At 42.8% G+C, this 22,263-nt stretch overlaps 1 protein-coding gene across 1 annotated transcript in view; it reads right to left on the bottom strand.

Moving 5' to 3' along the window:
• Positions 1–21,933, bottom strand: part of BSX (brain specific homeobox) — a 37,492-nt gene extending 15,559 nt beyond the window's left edge. The window contains exon 1 of the mRNA XM_085646766.1: positions 21,681–21,933. Coding sequence (XP_085502892.1) covers positions 21,681–21,933 — 253 coding nt within the window. The remainder of the gene's footprint in view (positions 1–21,680) is intronic.
• Positions 21,934–22,263: the final 330 nt, after the last annotated feature.

Genomic DNA, 22,263 nt, shown 5'->3' with positions numbered 1-22,263 from the left:
CTCTGTTACAAAGAGGGCTGGAGATGAACAGTAGCTATTGAAGTAAGGCCTGCAGAGGAACTGACATAGGGCACTACATTACAGAAGGGGGAAGAGTGGACCAGCCTCTGTAACTGGAAAGCATACAGAGAAGCGCTATCTGTGCATAAGGACCTGCATTAGTGCCCGTTATTGGGATGAGAGCAGGATGGTCTGAATGAGGAATTATTTTTTATCAGTGTCTTCATATTGAGTAAAACCAGTAAAAACTACTATATGGAGCTACCAATGAGTTTGTGTTATATTTGACCATTTATACAGCTCAGAGTCTGCCAGTGGACGGCCTCTTGGCGCTCACTGCGCACATCACAATAGAATAAATCACTAGCCCTATTCTGTCATATGAAAAAAAACACTGGGACATATGTACAAGCCGCTATCGCCACAAGAACGTAACTTTTTGCGACGTTCCTGTTAAAATAGGGCCTTCGCCTTCTTTACATGGCAGCGTTAAGCCACCAGCGTTAAGCCACTTAACGTGGCTTAACGCTGCCTTGTAAAAAAGGCACACTTTCAAAATATGCTCAGCGTGAAAGGGGTGGGCAACGGGTATTGTAGTGGGCGTTCCACCGCAACACCCTCTGATTTTGATGCTGCCTCCTATTTACAAGGGTGCCTTAAACAGGAGGCAGCGGCAAAATTAAAACCATGGAAAACCTGGTGTTAACTTGGGGAAACAAAGAGAAATGCTTTATTTCTCCTGGTTTTTGCTGTTTTCATGTGTGCTGCCTTGTGCAGCACACGTGGAAAAAGCAAAACGCCTTGGATTGCTTATGTGTAGGAAGATGTCCCTGCACATAAACAATCTTTGAAAAAAATACATTTTGTAACTTCCATGTGTGCGCATTAAGCAGCACAAATCAAAGTGACAAAACGGCATTTAAAGATTGTTTAGGTGCAGGAATACAAATCCGAAGAGATATTTAGGGGTCTATTTCTCACCATTGACTTCGGAATTATATGACCTAAATTTTCTTCCATTACTACGAAAAGTTCAGGATCTGCTTACCCGATGGCATCCTCTTCCCTTATCTATTCTAGGCAGGGTGGCACTGATTAAAATGTCTGTGCTTCCACTTTTTAATTTTCTCTTTTCAGTAATCCCCTGTGTTTTAGTCAATTCCTTTGTTATGAAACTAGAGTCTATGTTTACATCATTTCTCTGGGGTAAAAAGGTCTCCAGAATCGCACTGAGCACTTTATATGAGGAGCGGGCAAATGGGGGGCTAGAGCTCCCCAATTTGAAGGAATATTATTATGCATACTTTGCACAATATATTTAAGCAGGAATTACATTCAGGTCTCTTTGTTAATTTTTTTATGAATTTAGTTTGTAAAGATAATCAGATCCATTGCCCACTATCAATTTTCAGATCTCCTAAGTTAGTACGGTATAAGTGTCTACATTGGTTTTACCATAAACGGCAGGCTTTTTATAAAAGATACTCTATCCCGGCAATCAATAGTTCAACTCCTATAGCAGGTTTTATTTCCTCTGCAGGTATTAAAGATTCATCTACTATCATTCAAAATTGGACTAAGGCAGGGTTCTGGGAACTTTCAGATTTCCTGCGGAATGATAGATGGTTGAATATGGATGAAATGTCTTGTTTAATCCCTAGTAATTTTTTTCTCCTGGGGTCATATAACGTTCTTAGGAAGTTTTTAGTAATATGGACTTGGTCCAGATTATCAATCAGAAAAGTCTAGTTCATGACTTATTACAAGATACGGCTTTAAAAAAAACAGGGGTTTGAAAAAAACGTCTTGCTTCAATCAAGGGAATAGATCTGGAAACTAAGGCTATAATTCAATGGGAAAAATACGAGGAGTTGAACATTAATGCAAATGTCTGGTCTACAATAAATAAATTCAATTTCAGCACGCTCAGGGGGGCCAATTGGCAAAGGATGCTATTTTTAGGTCTCGCCTGGCGAATGCAGCGCGAAGCGCTGTCGCCAGCGAGATCTATTGTTGCTGACTTGCCTCGGAAGGGGGACAGGAGATGTGCACGCGCAGGCTCTTAGCGGATTTGAATTGGTGTACGCGCTTACAGCCACGCGGCGTGCACATCTCCTGTCCCCCTTCCGACCACATGTCAGCCCTGTTGGAGCGGCCCGCTGCAAGACGGGGGCCGCTCAGAATGGCAAAAGGACGCTGTGCCTTGATCAGGCACCAACAATAGCCCCCACGGAGCCCCCCAGCCCTTCTTCACTCACCGGGCTTCTCTTCTGTGGGGGGCTCCTCCTCGCGGCTGCAGCACTTCTCTTGCGGGGCTTCCCTGCACTCCCGGGAGCCCCGCGCCGCCGTGGGCGCCGCAGTCTTCATCCGGGCCCCCTCCTGGGACCCGGGTCTTCGCTCCACTCCGGTCACCACCGCGGGGCTCTCCCTTCAGCATGGGAGCCCCGCCGGAGAAACATTGCCCTGAAACTCACTTTCGTCCCCGCGCTAGAACGAGGCTTGATACGCGGAAGCTGTGCCCAGCGCTCCGACTCTCTTCGGTGCCCTGATTGTGACGTCCCTGCGAGCGCCGGAAACGCTGGCTAGTGCGCAGGGAGTTGACAGCGGTGTGCGGGAACTGCAGAAGCAGAGGGAGCGGAGGGCAGCCTAAGCCGGGACAGAGAGCGGAGGGTCGGCTGAGCCAGGTCAGCAGGCTACCATGGAGGAAGATATGGACTTACCCAACGAACGAGAGATGAAGGTGAGGGGCAGCTGGCTGTGGGGGGCAGAGTAACAGCCTGCAGGGGGGATAGGCAGGGTGTAGAGGGATGCTGCAGCTTGGTCTCGGTGAGTGGACGGGGTGCCAGGGAGATGCCTCAACCTGGTGTCCTGGCCCGGTGAGTGGACGGGGTGCAGGCGGTAAGGAGACGCAGGCTGCCCTTGTCCAGGTGCCTAACTGCACTGTGCATGTCCTGCGCAGGGTGCCAGTCTACAGCCAGCATGGGGGCGGGGGGTGCCAGGAGGTGTCTTCACAGCCCGTGCGGTCCAGGGAGGGTGCCAGCCTGCAGGATGTCTCGATGGGGTGCAGAGATGTCATGTCACAGCCCGCAGGGTGTATGGACCATGAGCACTTTGTGATGGAGGGCGGGTAAGCACATCTTAATGTTCTGTGGCGAGTACAGGGTCTTTGGATGAATTGAAACTCAACGTTCATATTCTCCATGTCCCCGAGCCTAGCTGGTGCGCAGGGTGGAAGAACGGCGTTTGGGTTCGGCGGAGCGGTTATTTCGGTAATACAGGTGACGGTTCCTTGTGATCCAGCGCAAGAGCAGCTAGCAATTCTAATTCAGCCGCCATGCTGCTCCTATTCAACGGGCTGGCATGCGCGGCCGCGCGCTCCCGGCTCCAGGAACTTGTGCCTCCGGGCCTGCATCGCCAGAGACACAGGAGGGGGGATCAAGAGGGCAGCGCGCGGAGGCCGAGCTGGGCGGCAGCGAAGCTCGCTTAATCTCCTCTCTGGGTGCACTCCCGGCCTCCCTGTCCGAAGCTTCAGTAAAACCGCGAACCTCCAGCACTTGCGAACGGCAACTCGTACGCTGCACTCAGGCTGTTGGGTCCTTGTACCGCACCACGAGCTGATTGTTAAGGACTTCCCGTCCGGTGTTTCAAGCCTGGGATTGCCCATGTAGAGCGGTGCTGCAAACTGCAGAGTGGGGTTGCGTGCCGTGCACTATTTCAGAGCTTCACCTCCATGTGCTAATTGATACTTAATATTGCCCTTACTCGGAGGAAGAAGGAAGAACTTTTTTTTTAGCAGAGCCCATTACGACTGGCTGTTCTATTTATAACATTTGGGGAAAGCGTTTTGCAAATCGGCTTTTTCTGTTCTTTGGACAACCCACATGCGGCCCGCTTGAATTTTAAAATACATTTATATAGGGCTTTCTACCCCTGACGAGGTGTTGAAGCGCTTTATGGAGTAGGACGCTACCCCATTCCAAAACTTAGTGATCAGTTCATTAGTTGTCATGGTTAGTTTTTCACGCTCATTCAGTGCATTCACGTTAGTTTGTTTTCGGTGCATTATTAACACAAATGTGAGCATTAGAGCGGGCTTTGTGAGAAGCAAGTGCTTGCTGGAATTAATAAAATAGTTATGGTTTCCGAAAGAGGTTAAGCTCAATAGGCATCAGATTTAGAAAAACTTACATACAGGAGAGGCAGGTAGAAGGGAAACAGTGGTGCACTTACAAAAAATAGGGACTGGAAGTAAGTAAAACATTTGATAGAATGTACATTTTTAATGCAGGATTTTATGGAATATAGCAGGTGGAGAATTTTTGCATGCAATTTATATATGTAAAGCTGTTGAAAGAAACACTTTTAAATTCTGCTCCTAAGAAATGTAGCTTACACAATCTTTCTAGAGGCACTTACAAGGTGACACAGATACTTCCAACACTGAACAGTAAGCCCAGTCAGTGCTCGAAAAAGCATAACATTTTTACTAGACCTGCAGGTCTAGTAACTTTAATAATCTACTCGACCTAGCTGTAATGTACTTAACCCGTGAACTGGTCACAAATTGTGTGATCCAAGGCAAATATTTTGTCGTATGGAGCCACCTTTTTCTTTATTATCACATAAAAGCTCACATTCAAATATGCAAGTTCAGTATTTCTGCTGTACAAAAAAACTTTATTTGCTATACTAAATGTTTGTTCCACGTATAACAAGAATCAAGCCGCCCATATATAGGGTACACATGATTCCTGGCTTGTCTCTTCCTTCACTAATAGGATGTATGACGTTACAACGCACACTTTTACAACGCATGCACTTACAACGCATTTTTTACAACGCAAAATCCATTACAACGCACTACACTTACAACGCATGACACTACAACGCATTTTAAAAAACTACCTTTACAACGCATACCATTACAACGCATAATATTAAATTGCATTTAAGGTAAGTATTAGATAGTATATGGGTAAAAATTACTTTTCTAACTCCAGGGGGTGCAACAGTAGGGTAAGTGTTGGATAGTATAGGGGTAAAAATTACTATTCTAACTCCAGGGGGTGCAACAGTAGGGTAAGTGTTGGATAGTATAGGGGTAAAAATTACTATTCTAACTCCAGGGGGTGCAACAGTAGGGTAAGTGTTGGATAGTATAGGGGTAAAAATTACTATTCTAACTCCAGGGGGTGCAACAGTAGGGTAAGTGTTGGATAGTATAGGGGTAAAAATTGCTATTCTAACTCCAGGGGGTGCAACAGTAGGGTAAGTGTTGGATAGTATAGGGGTAAAAATTGCTATTCTAACTCCAGGGGGTGCAACAGTAGGGTAAGTGTTGGATAGTATAGGGGTAAAAATTGCTATTCTAACTCCAGGGGGTGCAACAGTAGGGTAAGTGTTGGATAGATAGGGGTAAAAATTACTATTCTAACTCCAGGGGGTGCAACAGTAGGGTAAGTGTTGGATAGTATAGGGGTAAAAATTGCTATTCTAACTCCAGGGGGTGCAACAGTAGGGTAAGTGTTGGATAGTATAGGGGTAAAAATTACTATTCTAACTCCAGGGGGTGCAACAGTAGGGTAAGTGTTGGATAGTATAGGGGTAAAAATTGCTATTCTAACTCCAGGGGGTGCAACAGTAGGGTAAGTGTTGGATAGTGTAGTGTAATATTATGCGTTGTAATGGTAGGCGTTGTAATGGAATGCGTTGTAAAGGTAGTTTTTAAAAATGCGTTGTAGTGTCATGCGTTGTAAGTGTAGTGCGTTGTAATGGATTTTGCGTTGTAAAAAATGCGTTGTAAGTGTAGTGCGTTGTAAAAGTTGCGTTGTAAAGGTTGTTCCCCTCACTAATAGCATTGTCATCTGGGCAGGAGCATTAATAATTCCCAGAGCATGTTTAACAAGCATTTGCAATGCAATAGGGCTCGCATTTGCGAGAGTTTGAGCTATTTTTATAGTAAATGACATTGCCTTTTATTTATGTTTTGGTTTTTGAAACATAAATAAAAGCCATTGTCATTTACAATGCCAATAGGTCAAACTCGCATAAATGCGAGACCTATTGCATTGCAAATGCTTGTTAAGTAAGTGGCTACTGTATAGAACTCCTAGCTTTATAGCTAAGGCCTATCCAAATCAATCAGGACAATGTTTTCGGTGCCACAATCATCCCTCTGCCAATTGCACGCACATAATTTCACAGTGTCCCCTGATCCAGAAATTTTGGATCGACATTTTTGATTACTTAACATCAGAAAGCATATTAACAAGTGGTCCCAATGCCTTGTTGATAGTCCTTGTTTATGACCCAGATCTCAGCCTACCTGACAAAATGATCAAACTCCTTTATATTGGAATGGCAGTTGCCAGGTCACTTCTGCTTCAAAGGTGGCGATCAGATCTAATACCATCGCAATATGAATGGATCTGGAAAATGGAACAGGTCAAAAGAAGTGAACGAGCATATGCCTTACGAACGGGTGGGCTGAAAAAGTTTGACAAGATCTGGGCAGAGATTTTTAATGGTGATGCTTAATTCGACAGAATTGGTGGATTTTTTGGGAAAAAGGTAGTAGCACTACACTTCGCTTAGAAGGGTTTTCGGGATTCAAGTGAACTATTTAGGATCAAGTTATACTTTTGATACATACTTTTTCTAGGTTTATGTTTTAAGGAACGGAAGATCTGAGAATACGTTTAAAAGTTAAAAGTTGATGGGACAATGGGGCAATGGACGACATTTTAGGGCAATAGGCATTTTTAGCTATTGGACTTGAAATGTTGTTTCTGGTTTACTAGCTTGATGAATTTCTGATTAAGTGTTTATGTTCAATTTTAATTCCTGTGACTCCGATGATATTGATGAATTTTGATGAATGAATTTCGACATTTTGACATATTAATATTAAGATGCTAATTTATGTAATATATGGATTTCAATAAAAAAATATATATTTATGCCTGATGATAAATCTGTATAACGTCTTCTGACAAACAAATACCACACATAACTTTGTGTCAAACAGGAGGCCCAATATTTACCCCTTTTTTCAGGGGATTGGCAGAATACCCCTTTATATGGACCACATTTCTATTGACCAATATTGAGTTAAGCAGAGAGTGATTAAGATGTTGATCAGGGTTAGTATAAGATAATATTGCCACATCCATTGTTTGACTACACCATGTATCAAACAGAAGGACCGGCCTCTGGGTACCTTGTGTTTAACCCTGGGCTGATTTGCACACAAACCGAATACTTGTAAGAACAGAGACTAAAGGCATGTGTAATCTTTTGGAGTAGAACTAAGGTAATATTTAAAAATAATTCAAAGATTCTTGAGGCCTCTGGACTTCCACAATTCAATAGCTAAGAGTCAGAACTAAATGGGAAGGCTTGTGGAGCAATTTGTCAAGAATGCTATAATTTCATATTGATTTCCTCTTTCATGAAGAGCTACGTTGTTCTAAGTTTTCTAGATGGCGCTGTTTAGTTAATCAGTATAAAACATTATTAATAATCAGATGTAATAGGTTGTACTTCATTAAATTAAGGTGCTGTTAAAAGTTGTTTATTTCAATTATTCTAGAACTTGGTATAGTGATTTGTCTTGTTGGACTATTCAAAAACCGTCACAGTATTAAGAAACATAACATAATATTTTATTATATCCTTATAGCCCACTGCCAAGGGCTATAACAGTTGTTAAAAGCCCTGAACCTGTGTTGTAGGCCCGAGCCTCAGGTGAGGGCCTATAACAATCGAGAGGGCCTTTAACAACCAGTATAGCCAGAAGCAGAAGGGCTGTAAGGCTATTAGAACATCCACTCACTAAGGGTAGAATGTTCTAAATTAAAAAGGGAGAAACATAAAGACTGACATTGGAAAGTTGGAACAAAAGTCTTATACCAGCCATTATAAGCCTGGAGCTACTCTATTATCATCAATAGAGCTCTAAACATTCAAATGTTACAATATTCATTAAGCACATATTGCTCCATCTAGGTTATATGACACATTTTTGAGGTCTGCAATTTGAGTATTTCTTGTTCTGTGTATTCAAACAGAGTATTTCAACCAAAGGTGCCAAATGACATAGAGGGTACTTTTTAAAATCAAATGTTCTTTATCATAAAGCATCTTCTCAATATCCTTTTGATACAAAACCTCATCCTGTCCCTCTTTCTCACCTAAGATTTGCGAGGAGCAAACTGTGCATCTTGTGTGATTTGACATGTATTGCTGTAGTTGATGAACTGCTTTCCTTTCCAGTAGGTGTGCAGGTAAGCCAGTGTTAGAAATCAGCCTGCAGGTTGCAAGCGTTATTGGACCCAATGCTGCTTTGTATAACCAAGACGTAACATCAAGCCAGGAACAAATCTGGTACACCAAGAAGTCTTTGAGACATAAGGAAATTTGCCTGAAATTAGAGGGATGATGTAAAACAGCTTGAACATTGCCCATGGAAAGATATCCATGCATAAAACAGATCGTTGACTAGTCTTAATCAGTTGGCAATGTGATTTCTTGTCAAAGGGTCAAACCTATGAGTAAAAGACTTCTGTTCTTAGAGTATACAACATAGCTATGGAGTCATTAAGTGAGTGTGTATGAATAAGTGCAATGCTTAGAGCTTTTGGCCTATAACATCCTTCAGCATTTAAAATAATTATTCTATGATGCTGAAGCCTCTTAAATGTGCTTAGTATTTCATTTTTGCGTATTCTGGACAAGGGTTCAATAGTGCTTCAATTCACTCTGATAGGATAATTGGACAATATTCAGTCTCCATTTTCTTTTATTCGGTGGTTCCATTGCATTGGTCCTTTTGTGATCCACTTTTTCCTCATTGTTGTAGTAGATGTTACGGGAGTGATTGTATCTAAGTTATCACATCATCGTCTGATAAACTTTGCAATACATGTGGTTTGGGGTTACCTTTAACCGGAGTGCCTATCATCTAGGGTTATCTGTAGCCTCTTGGAGGATTTTCATGTAATGCTAGTTCAATCCTTTTTGTGAATCATGTTCTACTTAGTATGTTCATTGTCAAAGAAAAGCGACGTAACTACTCCATTGTGGTGCGATGATGTCAGAACTCAGACATAGTGTGGTTACAGGATTGCGTGTAGGACTGGAAGGGCTTTCAAATTGTGGAGAACAGGACTTTGGAGCTTGTCTGCACACAAGTGTTAGACTGCATAAGGCTTTTGTACTCACTTCTAGGTTAAAGGTACAATTCCAGGTGGGAGTGTGCAGAGCTAGTATGGAAGGCCAAAAGCAACATGGAACTGATGCCTGCCAATATATAATTGTTTGTTGTGGCTCTCCACTTACCGCTTACCCAGTCATTGCTTTCCCCCACTCTTGTTGATTATTTCCATTTCTGGTTGCCTTGTGGTTAGGGGCTCTCTTTTTTACCCATAATCTTTTGGTGTTTGTCTGTTCACGTACCTCTGTTTATATATGTAACTTTTGCCGTCTCAGCTCAGGTCCAGCTGGTCTTCTTGGTGTTCTGGGGTCTCTGATTGGTATCCAGGTTTGTTGGATGCTCGTAATACTGACTTCTTCTGATAAGACAAGTAAAGTCTGTTCGACCTTTCATTATACTGTTCTTTATCTTGCACATACATTGTATTCAGTTTGCAAGAGTGAATCCTTCGGAGGAGAGACTTTCATCCATCACTCTGAAATGTTGCAATCTTGACAACAATAATTCTTGACATTGCTTCTATAACTGGTGCCCGTGGTCCCTACAGTTCATTTATTACTCATGACTAAGACAAATCCCTCAATGAGTGATTTCAGGATAAGGCCTTGATGAAAGAGCGGTACCAGAAATATGTTACATCACTTAGGGACGATAGGGAGCTGGTCAAGACAACAGTCAAAGCACACCTCCTGACTAAATCATGTCTGGGTATTGAGCCTTATCTATCTCATTTATATAATGCCCATGACAGATTTTTAATAACACGCTTCACGTTTAATCTTCTACATCACTTATTAGCTGATCCGGCAGGATATACCTTATCTATAGAGTTGAGGGGTCCGTGCGGCTGGACCACCGGTCTCCGCAGCATACCCTTCACTTTGTTTTATTATGTCCTTTTTATTCATATCCTAGGAGCTTGTTTTTAAAAAGTATTTTTAAAAATGCTAGATTTAAACACGCTAAGGTGGCCTTGTTGTTTTCAAAAGTGTCCTCAGATGCATTAACTTTGTTCTGCACTGTAAACTTTTTAAGGGCAGCTGTCAGACTTAGAAACACAAGAGGTACTAAGTGAATAAATGTGGTACCTAGCGCGACTCTGTTAAAGGCCTTAAAATGAATTTGACGAGGGGAATGGTTTGCTTAATCCAGGAGGCATTGAACATCCACTTATTTTAGGCTGTTGAATTGTTTTGCATTTCTCCTATTATGTGATGTACCCCTTCTGAATTTTTGTGATTGGTGAGGCTAGTCTTGTATTGGCCCTAAATATGAAATTTATATGTTGAGGGGTTTTTATTTATGGATGGACTGAGCATGTATTATTATCACTTGTTATGTGGCCTGATTTTATTATGATCTATTTTATTTGCACTTTTATGGTATTTTTATATACCGAATAAAGTATTTTGAATTGAATTGAATTGAAATTGAAATTGAGTGATTCCACTCCAGTGTTTCTCTCTTGCTCATTTCTGTGTTTTCCCCTGTTCCTACTGCAAGCATGTTGTTTCATCGGATTCGCATTCAGAAGAATTCTTGGGTGGAAAGGGCATTCCGCCTGTCCCAATACCCGGAACTTGACAGAGAGATACGGTGACTGTGACAGTATCATACATTTTAATGGAAATATGTTTATCTTTTGTGCAAATGAGCACAGCCTACCACAGTGTCAAAGATTAATTCTGGATGTTGAGTGTAGAGCAGTTCAGCCAAAAGGGCATTAGGGATTAAATCTGGATGTTGTTCGAATAGCAGCACATGCTACCATCGTAATAAGAATTACATGTAAATTGTGTGTAGAGCAAACCAGACTACAACATTGTGATGATTAAACTCCCACTTTTGTGTGTAGAACATCACCGCCTACTGCAGTAGTAGGGAATACATCTGGATGTTGTGTGTTGTGAATCACAGCGATGAACACAATTTATATATTTTAGAAAATATTTCAGAAATAAGTAACCATGTTAAAAATGTGTTTCTGCATACAGCATTACATAGAGTGCCTTATACATAAACAGTCAAGTCTTAGTAATTCCTTGCTATCTTGCAATTTGAGCTACTATAGTAGACATGTTTCATATAGTAAAGCATGAGGAATACGTTCTAAAATGCCAAATGTGTTTGATAAACACCTTTAAGGTCAAATTAACTCTTATTTTAGTCTTATCCTTAAAACAAGTGCCTATTTTGATCTAATGGAGCAGAGACAGGTTCATGAGCCTATTCACAAAGGTAACTAACTATACATGTGTATATTTATTCCTATGTATATTTACTGCAACTAGGTGTAACTCTACACTTGTATGGTCTTTACCATTTCAAGTATGGATTTATGTGTAGAATTGTATGTCCCCACTCCCTGGAATGAGGGATTGGAGCTTCCTACAACAGGATTTACGAGTGTATAGTTACTACACATATGTTTACAGATGTAAGAGGAAATTTCTACCACCAAAGCTGAGATCTCTGTGGGAGAAACCATACGGAAAAATATTAAACTTCATTATTTATTTTAAAAATTCAGCATATTTTAACATAAAATATAAATGTCAATTAATTTTAAATATGTAATTTTAACTTAGAACAAAAAAATAAAATGTCACATCACATTAACTTATCAATTTCAATTAACTCATCAAATTGAATAAATTAATTTAAATATATGAATTATAATTTTAAAATTCTAACTTTTATAAAAGCAATAAAAAATGTAAAACCCTCACTAACATTTTACATTTAATAATAAAACAAAAATCTGTTTGTACAGAAATGTCTGCCGCGATGATGCTGATCTCCGCACAGAAAAGGCATGTGATGTAGAGGTCTTCAACTGTAGGTTTAAGAATACATTTTTTAGTACAAGAGTAGTATTATATTACATACTGCAAAATGCAATTAGTGAATGGGTTTCTCAGCCACCATCACTGACACGTGAAAGAAGGCAGAATCACAGCGCAATCGTCACACTGCAAAATGAGCTTCATCTGTCTGTATCTAAGTTCCTATAGAACCACACATGGGTTTCTCTGGGAGAGTCTGTTAAATGGGCAAATCGTTCATCTGGGCGCAAAACTTTGCTAATAATGCTAGTTCATGACAGAGGAATCAAGTCAAATTTAGAGAGTATGTTTCTGATACAAACATTGGCGGTTAGTGTCAAGTAGTTTGCGGCTCTTCTATGTCATCATGGTTAGGTAGACAAGCGCTACGTGTTTGACAAACTCAATTCTTTCTCTTGATCTCTATCTCTATATTTCTCTTGCTCTCTCGTACTAGTGTGCTGACAGAAGCAGTACTGACCAGTCCTTTATCTATCCAAGGCGGCTAGTCGGGGTTTCTGAACAGCTTATTCAGTCCTAATTCCTTGGATTTAGCAGGTGGTGACTTAGCCTTGTGACTCGCTCATGGTCGTCAACCTTTGTTGTTCCCCATGTGAAGGTTGTTTTACTGTTAGCCTTTATTGACTGCAACAAAAATATGGGTGCAACTTTTAAGGAATCTTTTAAAAAAAGGAAATCCCATTTCTTGTTGTGCAGCACACTCGCCTTCACACTGCAGGACTCTAAAGAGTCTTCACAAACAATGACCAGCACCAGCACCAAAAAAGCACGCCGGGTTGTACGTCCAACTCCTCAAACTTTCACATACATTCTACTGGTACTATAAGTATGCAGAAGGAATTGGACCTCAACGCAACTCAGTCTGCTCAGGAGAGGAGAAAGAACATCCTGGTGAGCAGATCGTGCAGCGTTTACTCAAGTCATTTTTATTATGACAGCCGTTGGTAGACTACTGAAGGAATTGAGCGGATTGATTTTGCTGGCTGTGAGGATTGCTCCTCCAGCATTCACTTACTAATGCAGGACGCCATTTTATCAATTAGCAAGATTGTGAGGAATCCATACTGGCTGGATTGGTCTCGCAATTACATACATCGCTAATTTGAGAACCTCTGTATTTGACCTCACCCTGAAGAAGTGGGTGGTGCCGGCGAAACATGTTCGCTCCATACATATGTCTTTACCCTAAATGTCAAGCACATCTACCCACATCTAGTCAAAAGACATACAGTTCTTGATGGGTTCGTGGATACCTTATATATTTTGAAATCCAAAACAAGGAACGTTTTATATAAAAACGTATTTATGTACAATGTCCTTGAAGAATTTGCCTTTTATTTAGAGCAAGATTTTTTTGCCACTGTGTAGCTACCACGGCTGTGGCCTAAACAAGAAAGTGTTCTGATTAATAAACATATTTACTTTAAATACTGCATCCAGGTGTTTATATGTTTTTACCTTTTCCAAATGACATTGGACGGAATTTACTCCTTTTGCCCTATTCAAATATGACTTTTGATTTAAATATGCATGTCGTCAAGTACCTGTCTTTCATATATTCGTTATAGGCATTAGTCAGGCACTGTGGGAAAAAGTTGTGATTGGGACTTTAAAATGGCATCACAGTTGTTCAGTGAATTCAACAACGTTCTCCTTCCAACTCTAAGGCAGCTTTTGAATTTTTTTTTCTAAATTAACCAACAGATTTTGTGTGCTAAATAAAAAGCTATAGGGGCAGAAAGCATCCTTGTGTTACTCTTGTGATGGCAAAGGATGCCGATGTTCCCTTGCGAACGGCCCATATTTCTCTTATGATGATATCCAGGGCCTGTTTTTCATATCCCATATCTGATCAATTGGACCATAATTGAATGTGGTTGCCAGAGTTGAAAGTGGCTGTGGAATTCATGACTAGCCAGACAGAAAGTACTCCCTTTTAAACACACATAGGTCGCCTACAGCAAGTAAAAGTTTTTGATACAGTAGAAAAATTCCAGGTGTCTCTATAAAACGATGGTGCAAATGGATGTTATTTTTGTTGCCTGCCCATGATGCCAACCTACCCAGCAAACGTTCTCAAAAACTATTGACAGTTGTGTCTAACAATGAAATCGACCTAGAGTGTGCTTAGCTTTGTCTTGCCCCTTTTACCAAAACTGAGAAAATTGTGGACTGAGTTATCATCATTTTCTGTATTACGACCATAAGAAACTAAAAATGGTACCCATAAGTCTATGTAGAATTTATAGATCAGTTTGGATACCGTCTGGACCAGCAACTCAGTCGGAGTGTTGCCCTTGAATGACCTGTATTCAGTGCTTAATTTGTACTAGTGGTTATGGTTGCGGCACAGGAACGAATTTTTCATCATCAGACTTTGACTCCGAACATTCAAGAGAAAAGCAGAAAAGGGCAAAAGAAGGAAGTGATGAAGGATGGGTAAGCAGTGATGCCTGGAGAAAGCTGGGTTGAAAAAGCACCTGCAAGAGTGAGAAACAGAAACAGGAAATACAGGCTGGTGGAAAAAGAAGGCATAAGGTGGAAGCAAGAATAGAGAGCCTTAGCATTGGACAACCCTGGCTTTCTGCAGTGCCTGCTGCGGGCCCCTAAGAGAGCTTTGGGGCCCTGCACTTAACACAAAATAGGAAAATCCAATGCCACCTTTGTATATTCAAATGGTTCCAACTCATATTTCCTTGTGTTATGATTCACAACAAGGATTCTCATTTTTTTTTTTACTATAAATGGACTTCCCAGTTGGAGATACAGATTTGAGGTCCCTACCACCAACTCTCACACATGAGTATGTAATTTGGGTCAGGAGCATTTTCTGATCTGTTTCATAATTTCTTTGCTTTATCTCCCCGTCTAATTTTATTCACGAGTTCATATTCTGCCCTAAGAGCACAATCTGGATCTTGCATGCAGAGCTTACTGTAGTAGTAATGATTACATGTGCTTTGGGTATCTAGGGTTATATTTGACTGGTTTGCTGAGCCTACCTCAGAATTAACAATTAAATCTGGATTCTGTGTGCAGAGTGGCAGGGCCTACCACCATATAAATAATTAAACCTATGCAGAGTAGCAGAGCCTATCACAGTATGATAATTGAACCTGGATTGTGTGTGCAGATCAGAAGGGTCTACTGCTGGGTCTGGTGGCTTAGTGGACTAATGCATCCACTGTAGGGGCCTGTGTTCGACCTCATGGTCACAGGTTCAAATCCAGGCGGGTCCACTCAGCCTTTCATCCATCTGAGGTCAATAAAATGAGTACCATTGAGTTGGGTAACAAAAATACATCTGTTCAGTGCCTTGAGACCCACGGGTGATAAGTGTGCTTTATAAATACACGTGTTATGTTATTCGTATTCAGTCAGTCAGTCAGTCAAAAAAACTTTATTTCGGCTACAAGCCATATTCGTATTTACAACTGGATTGTACGTGCAGAGGAACAGAGCCTACCAAAGTAATAATATTTAAGGGTCTAATTTAGGCTTGGGTGTATGGGCTGTTCTCCATTAAGGTGTTGGAGTAAAATACTTCGACGGAGTGCACGTCCGCCGCATTTAGAGTTGCTCGCTGCCCAAGTGGACAACTCTAGTAATTAACAGGAATTGCTTTCTTGGCACTTCCTTTCAATGCGTAAGGTTTTGGCAGATAGCAGGGTCCAACAGCAGGGCTGCCCGTCAAACTTTTGACAAGTTCTTATTTCTTCAAAAACAAAATCCTGAAGCGAGATTGGGTTTTGGAAAAAGCCAAAACGAATGACCCTCAGATGAGGGGAGCTCTCTTCCATGGTGTGGGGATCAATTAAACATTTTAAATCGGGCAGGTGGTTGAATGGCCAAACTTCCAACAAGCCTCCCTCTGTCGTAGGAGTATGTCGGAGCCAGAGATGGAATAGATTCCAACGCTGAGATACTTAAGGTGCACCCGACTGTAAACCAGGCAAGGCATGCCAACAGTGTGACAAAGAAGGTCCGGTGTCCCAGTTGCAACGGAGTACCCTTTCCACCAAACTCTAAACCAGCCACTGGAACTGGATTGTGTGAGCAAAGCAGCAGAGCCCACTGCAGTATGAAGAATTACATCTGGATTGTGTGTGTAGAGCAGCAGTAGTGCGTGGCTGCCTAAATCATTAATTTGGGATTGTGTGTGCAGACTAGATGAGCCCTCAGCAATGTTAAGAGTCACACCTGGATCTCGTGTACGGAGCAGCACAGCCTGCCATAGTATCTTGTTTGTAGAGCAGTGAGGAAAGGTCCCCCAGAGTGTATGTCTGGCGCCCAGAGCAGCACCACCTATCACTGGCGTGGGGGATGCAGTGAGAGGCCCGAGCTGCTGTACAGTACACCCCAGCCAATCACAGGAAAGATCCAATTAGAGACTGGATCTTCTGCGGTGAGCAGCACAGATCTGAAGCTGGGAAGATGCTCTGGGAGCCTGGATCTGGTGTAGATCAACAGAGCCTTTGCATGGAAATCCCGTTGGACACCGGGTCTGGTGTGTAGAGCAGTGCAGCCTATCAAATAGAAGTTGCTGCGAAAGATCCAATCTGCAGGATGTGGGAGGGGGAGGAGGGGAATGTCTGAGAGCTCTTCACAGTAAGGTTGCTGTTATAGCCCTGATCTGGGGTTAGGATCCGGTGTGCAGAGCAACAAAGCCTATCACAGGGGGTGCTGTGAGATCCCGGATCTGGTGTCCAGTGCAGCACGGCCCGTCATAGATAGAATCCTCGAGACTCTTCCCCTTGTACGTTACGTAGATCAGCCCCGCCTAACACGTAACTGCGAGGTTTCAGTGTTTTGGCCCGAAATGCGACCAGCCAACCACAGAAGCGCACCTCTGTCAGCACCTCCGAGCAGCGGAGCCAATCACATGCAGCCCAGACAGCTGCTAGCAAGGCGAATCTCTTGGGGTCCAGGGCCTGCCTGGACCATGATTTAACCCTGGATCCCAATTGAGACACCCGTCGCACGCACCCCGGGTTTCCCGAATTTACAGCACCTTTGGGTGGGATGAAAACCTTTCAGGTCGTTAGATACACGGGTTCCTGTAGCGGATGGTCAAGCTATAACGTGGTGCATTATGGGTACTGTAGCCTAGGTTGTCTTTCCTTGGCCTAATCACTCAAAAACTCCCGAAAACACTGGTTTGTGGGTGAAATGTTCATGGCCGGAGCCCGTGATGGCCTGGAGGGAGGGGTTCTCCCTACAGTGGTACTGCCACTCTGAGGATGCGGTTAGTGCCTGTGCGGGGTGTGCGCCACTCAAGGCGCCCACGATCACCCGGTGTGTGCAGGGTGTACTTCATTCACTCCTGTCAGCAGCACGTGCACAGGACAGTACACGGTCCACGCGTACGCTCGCGCACGTGCCGCATTTTTATCAACAGTAAGCGCCTCCCTCCCGACCTCCGCTGTCAGAACAGCGAAAATTCGTATTAATAAAATGACCGTGTCCTAAAATTGTCATGTGGACAACAAAAACGGTGTTTTGAGAGTCGCGTAAAAAATGCCATGGTCCTAGAAAAGTGGATTAAGAATTAGCTATAAAACCCGCACCGCACAGGCATGTGCAGACCCCTTCTCACCACCCTTGCTAAATGCAATAATATAATCGGGCAACATATGTCGCGAATGCTACAATCTTGGTCTTTTTTATCGTTTTAATATTTAGATTCGCTTTTCTAGCCCAATCTATTTAAGTCGGAAGGCGACTATAGCCGGGAAATAATTTGGATTTTTGCCCCAATGTTTAATTGCTACACTATTACCAGCCCGCCTGTTTTTTAGCGTGTCTGGAATGTCTTGTAGACAGCCTGTTGTTTTCATACATCCTGCCTTTCCATCTTGGCCTCAGTTCGTTTGCTGTGTTTATTTTTCACAACCTGTGTCCGGCAGCGTCCACTGCACAAAAACGGCACCTGTTACCACTCGAAAAAGACGGCATTATTCTCTGAGGAAAACTCCCATCTGTTCTGTGCGCAGGGCCGACGCGGAATAACTGCGTGTGTTGAAAGGACGTTTAAAGAAATACATACACAAATTATATATATATATATATATATATATATTTTTTTTTTTATTATTATTTTTTTTTAATCTTAGAGTGTGGACACTGAATATGGGTAGCAATATAATTCTGATCATTATGGTTTTCCCTTATATAACAGTAATTCCCGTTATCACCCACAACCCCCCCCCCTCCCCCCCATCAAACTGGTTTACTTTTGTGAAATTTTAAGACATAATGAATGGCGTTCTTTTAAAACGACGCGCCATATATCATTTTTTTGACTCCATTTTCTCTTTTTTTTAACATAACGTAGCACCTCATTATAATACTTATTTTATCATCCCGCACATGATATATTTTGATAAGGCAGTGGTATTTATGGACATTATTTCTCCTGGCAAAAATAGCCCCTTTGTGTTGAAAATAAGCAACATTTTCCTTCCGGTTATATTTCTCCTTGATCATATTGCCTTACATATTGAACAACATAACGTTTTCCTCACGGCCAAGATTCCTCACGTTACCGTGTAGCTCCTGCCTGCTCCAGGGTGCCACCTGTCCCTTTTAGTCTGGTCATAACGTCTCCTGGCACAATATTCCAGCTAAGATGGCCATTTCTACCCAGAAACCTTTACCACTGAAACCTCCCGAGGGACAGCCCGCATGACCTGGGAGATATGTGTAGGACACTTCTAGCGCTCAGGCCACTTAAAGCGCCTAACGACAACACGAACGTTTGCTGTGTGGGCCGCAAGTAGCACCGGCGTTCAGTCAAAATTTAATGTTATTCACTGCTGTAACCTTTACATTTGAACGCCACACTTGACACAGACGAATCGGGCTACATTTTTGGGATTTTTTTTATCTGTAATGATGTTGCCAGCGCACATGTCTGTTGTAACTTGTTTGCCTTCATTTTACAGGTTTTTTTTGTTCTACTTACCTCCCGAAAACATAAACTGATGTAACATTTACATTTTCTAGGAAACGATCAGTGAACCCCATATTTACCGTTTTATTAATACATAGTGTATTTCAAGGCCAAAATAAATGAATAAACAACTGCGTGCGCGTGAGTTATCTTGATTGAGTTTGTGTTTACGGATATCGTCGTTCAGATCAGCGTCAATGAATAACAATGTCTTCTAAGCACAGTGCGAAATTCTAATTTTACTGTTAAGTTCCAATTTTATTTTAAGTGACAGATCGTCTTCAGTATGCATGATAAGAATAGGAGGCGCAGAGCAGAGGGTATAGTTTACTATTACCTTTAATCTGCTTCCGGTGCCAGGCTGTACCCACTGGCACCCACGAGGCGGGCTTTAGAAGTTCCACAGACACCTCTGCACGGCACCCTCCCTCACCGACTACAGGAAGGGGCTCAAGACCCGCTGCTCTTCCAATGAGCCCGCGGCCAGCGCCTGGATACCCTCTCGGGGTCCAGCAGCGCTATATAAATACTACTTGATTGAACTACTTGATTGACTGACAGACACCGGAATTGTAAATAACCAATTATCACCCTCCCATTTTGCTGCACTGGTAATCCGAAACTGTCAGTTTGACTGACTATCTATCTATCTATCTATCTATCTATCTATCTATCTATCTATCTATCTATCTATCTATCTATCTATCTATCTATCTATCTATCTATCTATCTATCTATCTATCTATCTATCTATCTATCTATCTACCTACCTACCTATCTATCTATCTATCTATCTATCTATCTATCTATCTATCTATCTATCTATCTATCTATCTATCTATCTATCTGTCTGTCTGTCTTTCTCTCTATCTATCTTCTCTACCCATCAATCCTGCTAGTTTGGATACTTGCCTATCCCGTCACCCTTTCAGTACTACCTACATAACTAATTGTCAAAGTGGTTGGGGCGATGCTGGGAGTTCGGCTGTGCATCGATCCATGATACTAACTTTGTTTTACTATCAGGTGTAAATGCCAACCTTCGGGTGGAAAGTAACTCGGTAAGCCGAGCCCGTACTGAGATGCGTTTGACACCACGCCTCGCGTCGGCACCGCTGTGTTTTGTTTTTGTTTCTGAAGTTAAAACCCAGTTATACGTCGGTTTCTTCGGTCTGTTTCCCCCATAAGGCGACACAACGTACACATGCTCACCGGGGCGGTATTTAGGCTTCCTCCGAAAAATAAAGAATTGAAGCAGTCGAGATGCGGATGCGGCGGTCTCGTTGTAACTGGAGATGAGGCTGCCCTTCAGAGCTGGCTTTTTGTAAACTGTGTCCTGTGGGGTGTAGGGCACGATGTGCAGTGGAATTAGCCAGCGAGCGACAGGCAGCAGGTTTTACAGCGATTTTGCGCTCGGCCACACAATGCCATCTTCCCTATTAATAGGAGTCACTCGTTGGCACCTGAACTCATTTATAGTTAATATTTCTCAAAGTTTTATTATAATCGTTTTATATAAAATCTCCACCCTTAATGCCAACCAGATAGGCAAGCCAATTGGCATGTCATCTTTCTGCCCCAATTCACACTCTTGGCTTCTCCGTACATGTTTGCGCCGATGGCGTATGAAATTCAGCACATCCTGTTACATTTTAGAATCATTTAAAATGTGAGTAATTATCGTTTTTTGCTGTACTTTACCTGTGTTTTCTCTTTTGATGCTGGAGGTATTTGCCAAAAATCAAAATCATGTTCATGTTGTTACATAATTAGAGTATTGTTATTGTTATTTTCGTTTGCGTCATTATTTGTTTTTATTCACTCTTTTCTTTTTAAATGTACCAAAAGCGCCATGAAGCGCGACTGTAGACTTGAGCGCCACAGGTAGCAATTAAACTAAACAGACAGCACTGCATTTCCCTTTCCCATCAGCACTACTGCATATGTATTTTTACAATAGTAAAAATGTGTATAAATAAATGGTTACGCACACACACACAAGCATATAATAACTGCATGTCGAATACACAGATAAATGTACATTTTTAATGGTTAATGTAGGCTGCAAAGCAGAAGACCTTGGTTCAGATCCCAGCTTCTCCGTTTGACTAAATGGTGTGATCCTGAGAAGGTCACAATTCCCTAGCATTGCTTCTCTTATGTACTCAACATTGATTGTGGCACATTTGTGCGTTCTGTTATTCATTCATCAGTCATACATTCGCCTGGAATACACACATTCACTCACCTTGCTAACATCCATCCACCATGCTAACATCCACCCATACAGCCGAACAGCTCTTTACCATGCTTTTGCCAGTTTGCCCGCTCAGCCATTCGCTCATGTATTCACATACCCAGCGTGCATGAACCTCCCAGTCTAACCCAACCTCAGCCACGCACCTCTCTTTGCATGATTCCTTCTTCCAGGAGTTTGCTGAAGTCCATTCATCCATTCAAAAGGTTTCAGTAGGGTAAACCCTGCTCTGATCTGCAGGAGTTTGAATCTCAGCGGGGGCAACTCAGCCTTCCTTCCTTCGGGAAGGGTGTCATAAAAGTGTGTAATAGTAACACTTGTTGCTTGCAGCGCATAGAAATAACGGAAGTGGCAATGGAGGCGCTACATAAAAAACACAAGTTACTCTTGGCATCATCCGTGGTCACTTACCAGAGGCGGTGAGTAGGTAGGGGTGGTGGTGCTCCGGTTTGTGCAGTGGGTGGTGCGGGTGAGGTGCCAGCAAGCTGGCGCTGGGCATCAGCGGGTAGCCATAGTCCAGGAGCGGCAACCGGGGCATGAAGGGCCCCCCGAAGGGCGCGGGCTCGCGCAGGGGCTTGGGCTTGTGCAGCAAGATGTCCTCGATGAAGAAGGAGGTGGGTCTCTGAGGGGGTCCGGGGGGCCCGGGGCTGAAGTGCAGGTTCATGCTGCCGGCGCCGGTGCGAGGACCCCTCTCTGATACCGGAAACCCCTCAGCAGCGGGAGACCAGACTGTTACTGTCCAGACAGGGCAGACACTGTACAAAGAACGGAAGCCCCCAGCAACCAGGACTCTCACTGTACCAGGCACCGCCACACTACATGGGCCGAAGATCAAAGAGTTAGTGCCCTTCCGGAACGAGGGCCCCTCACTGTATGTAGCAGCTGCTTGGCTGTGCTCACGCGGTAAAGAGTCCTCTGCCAAGTGGAACCACAGTATATCAGGGGGGCAGGGTGCACCCCACCCCTTGCTGTCTGAGCCTTTAGAATAGCAGGA

The sequence above is a fragment of the Triturus cristatus genome, chromosome 3_2 (assembly GCF_964204655.1).
Source record: "Triturus cristatus chromosome 3_2, aTriCri1.1, whole genome shotgun sequence".
In the NCBI taxonomy this organism is placed as follows: domain Eukaryota; kingdom Metazoa; phylum Chordata; class Amphibia; order Caudata; family Salamandridae; genus Triturus; species Triturus cristatus.
The sequence above is the reverse complement of the archived record's forward strand: the minus strand, read 5'-3'. Positions and strand labels throughout refer to the sequence as shown.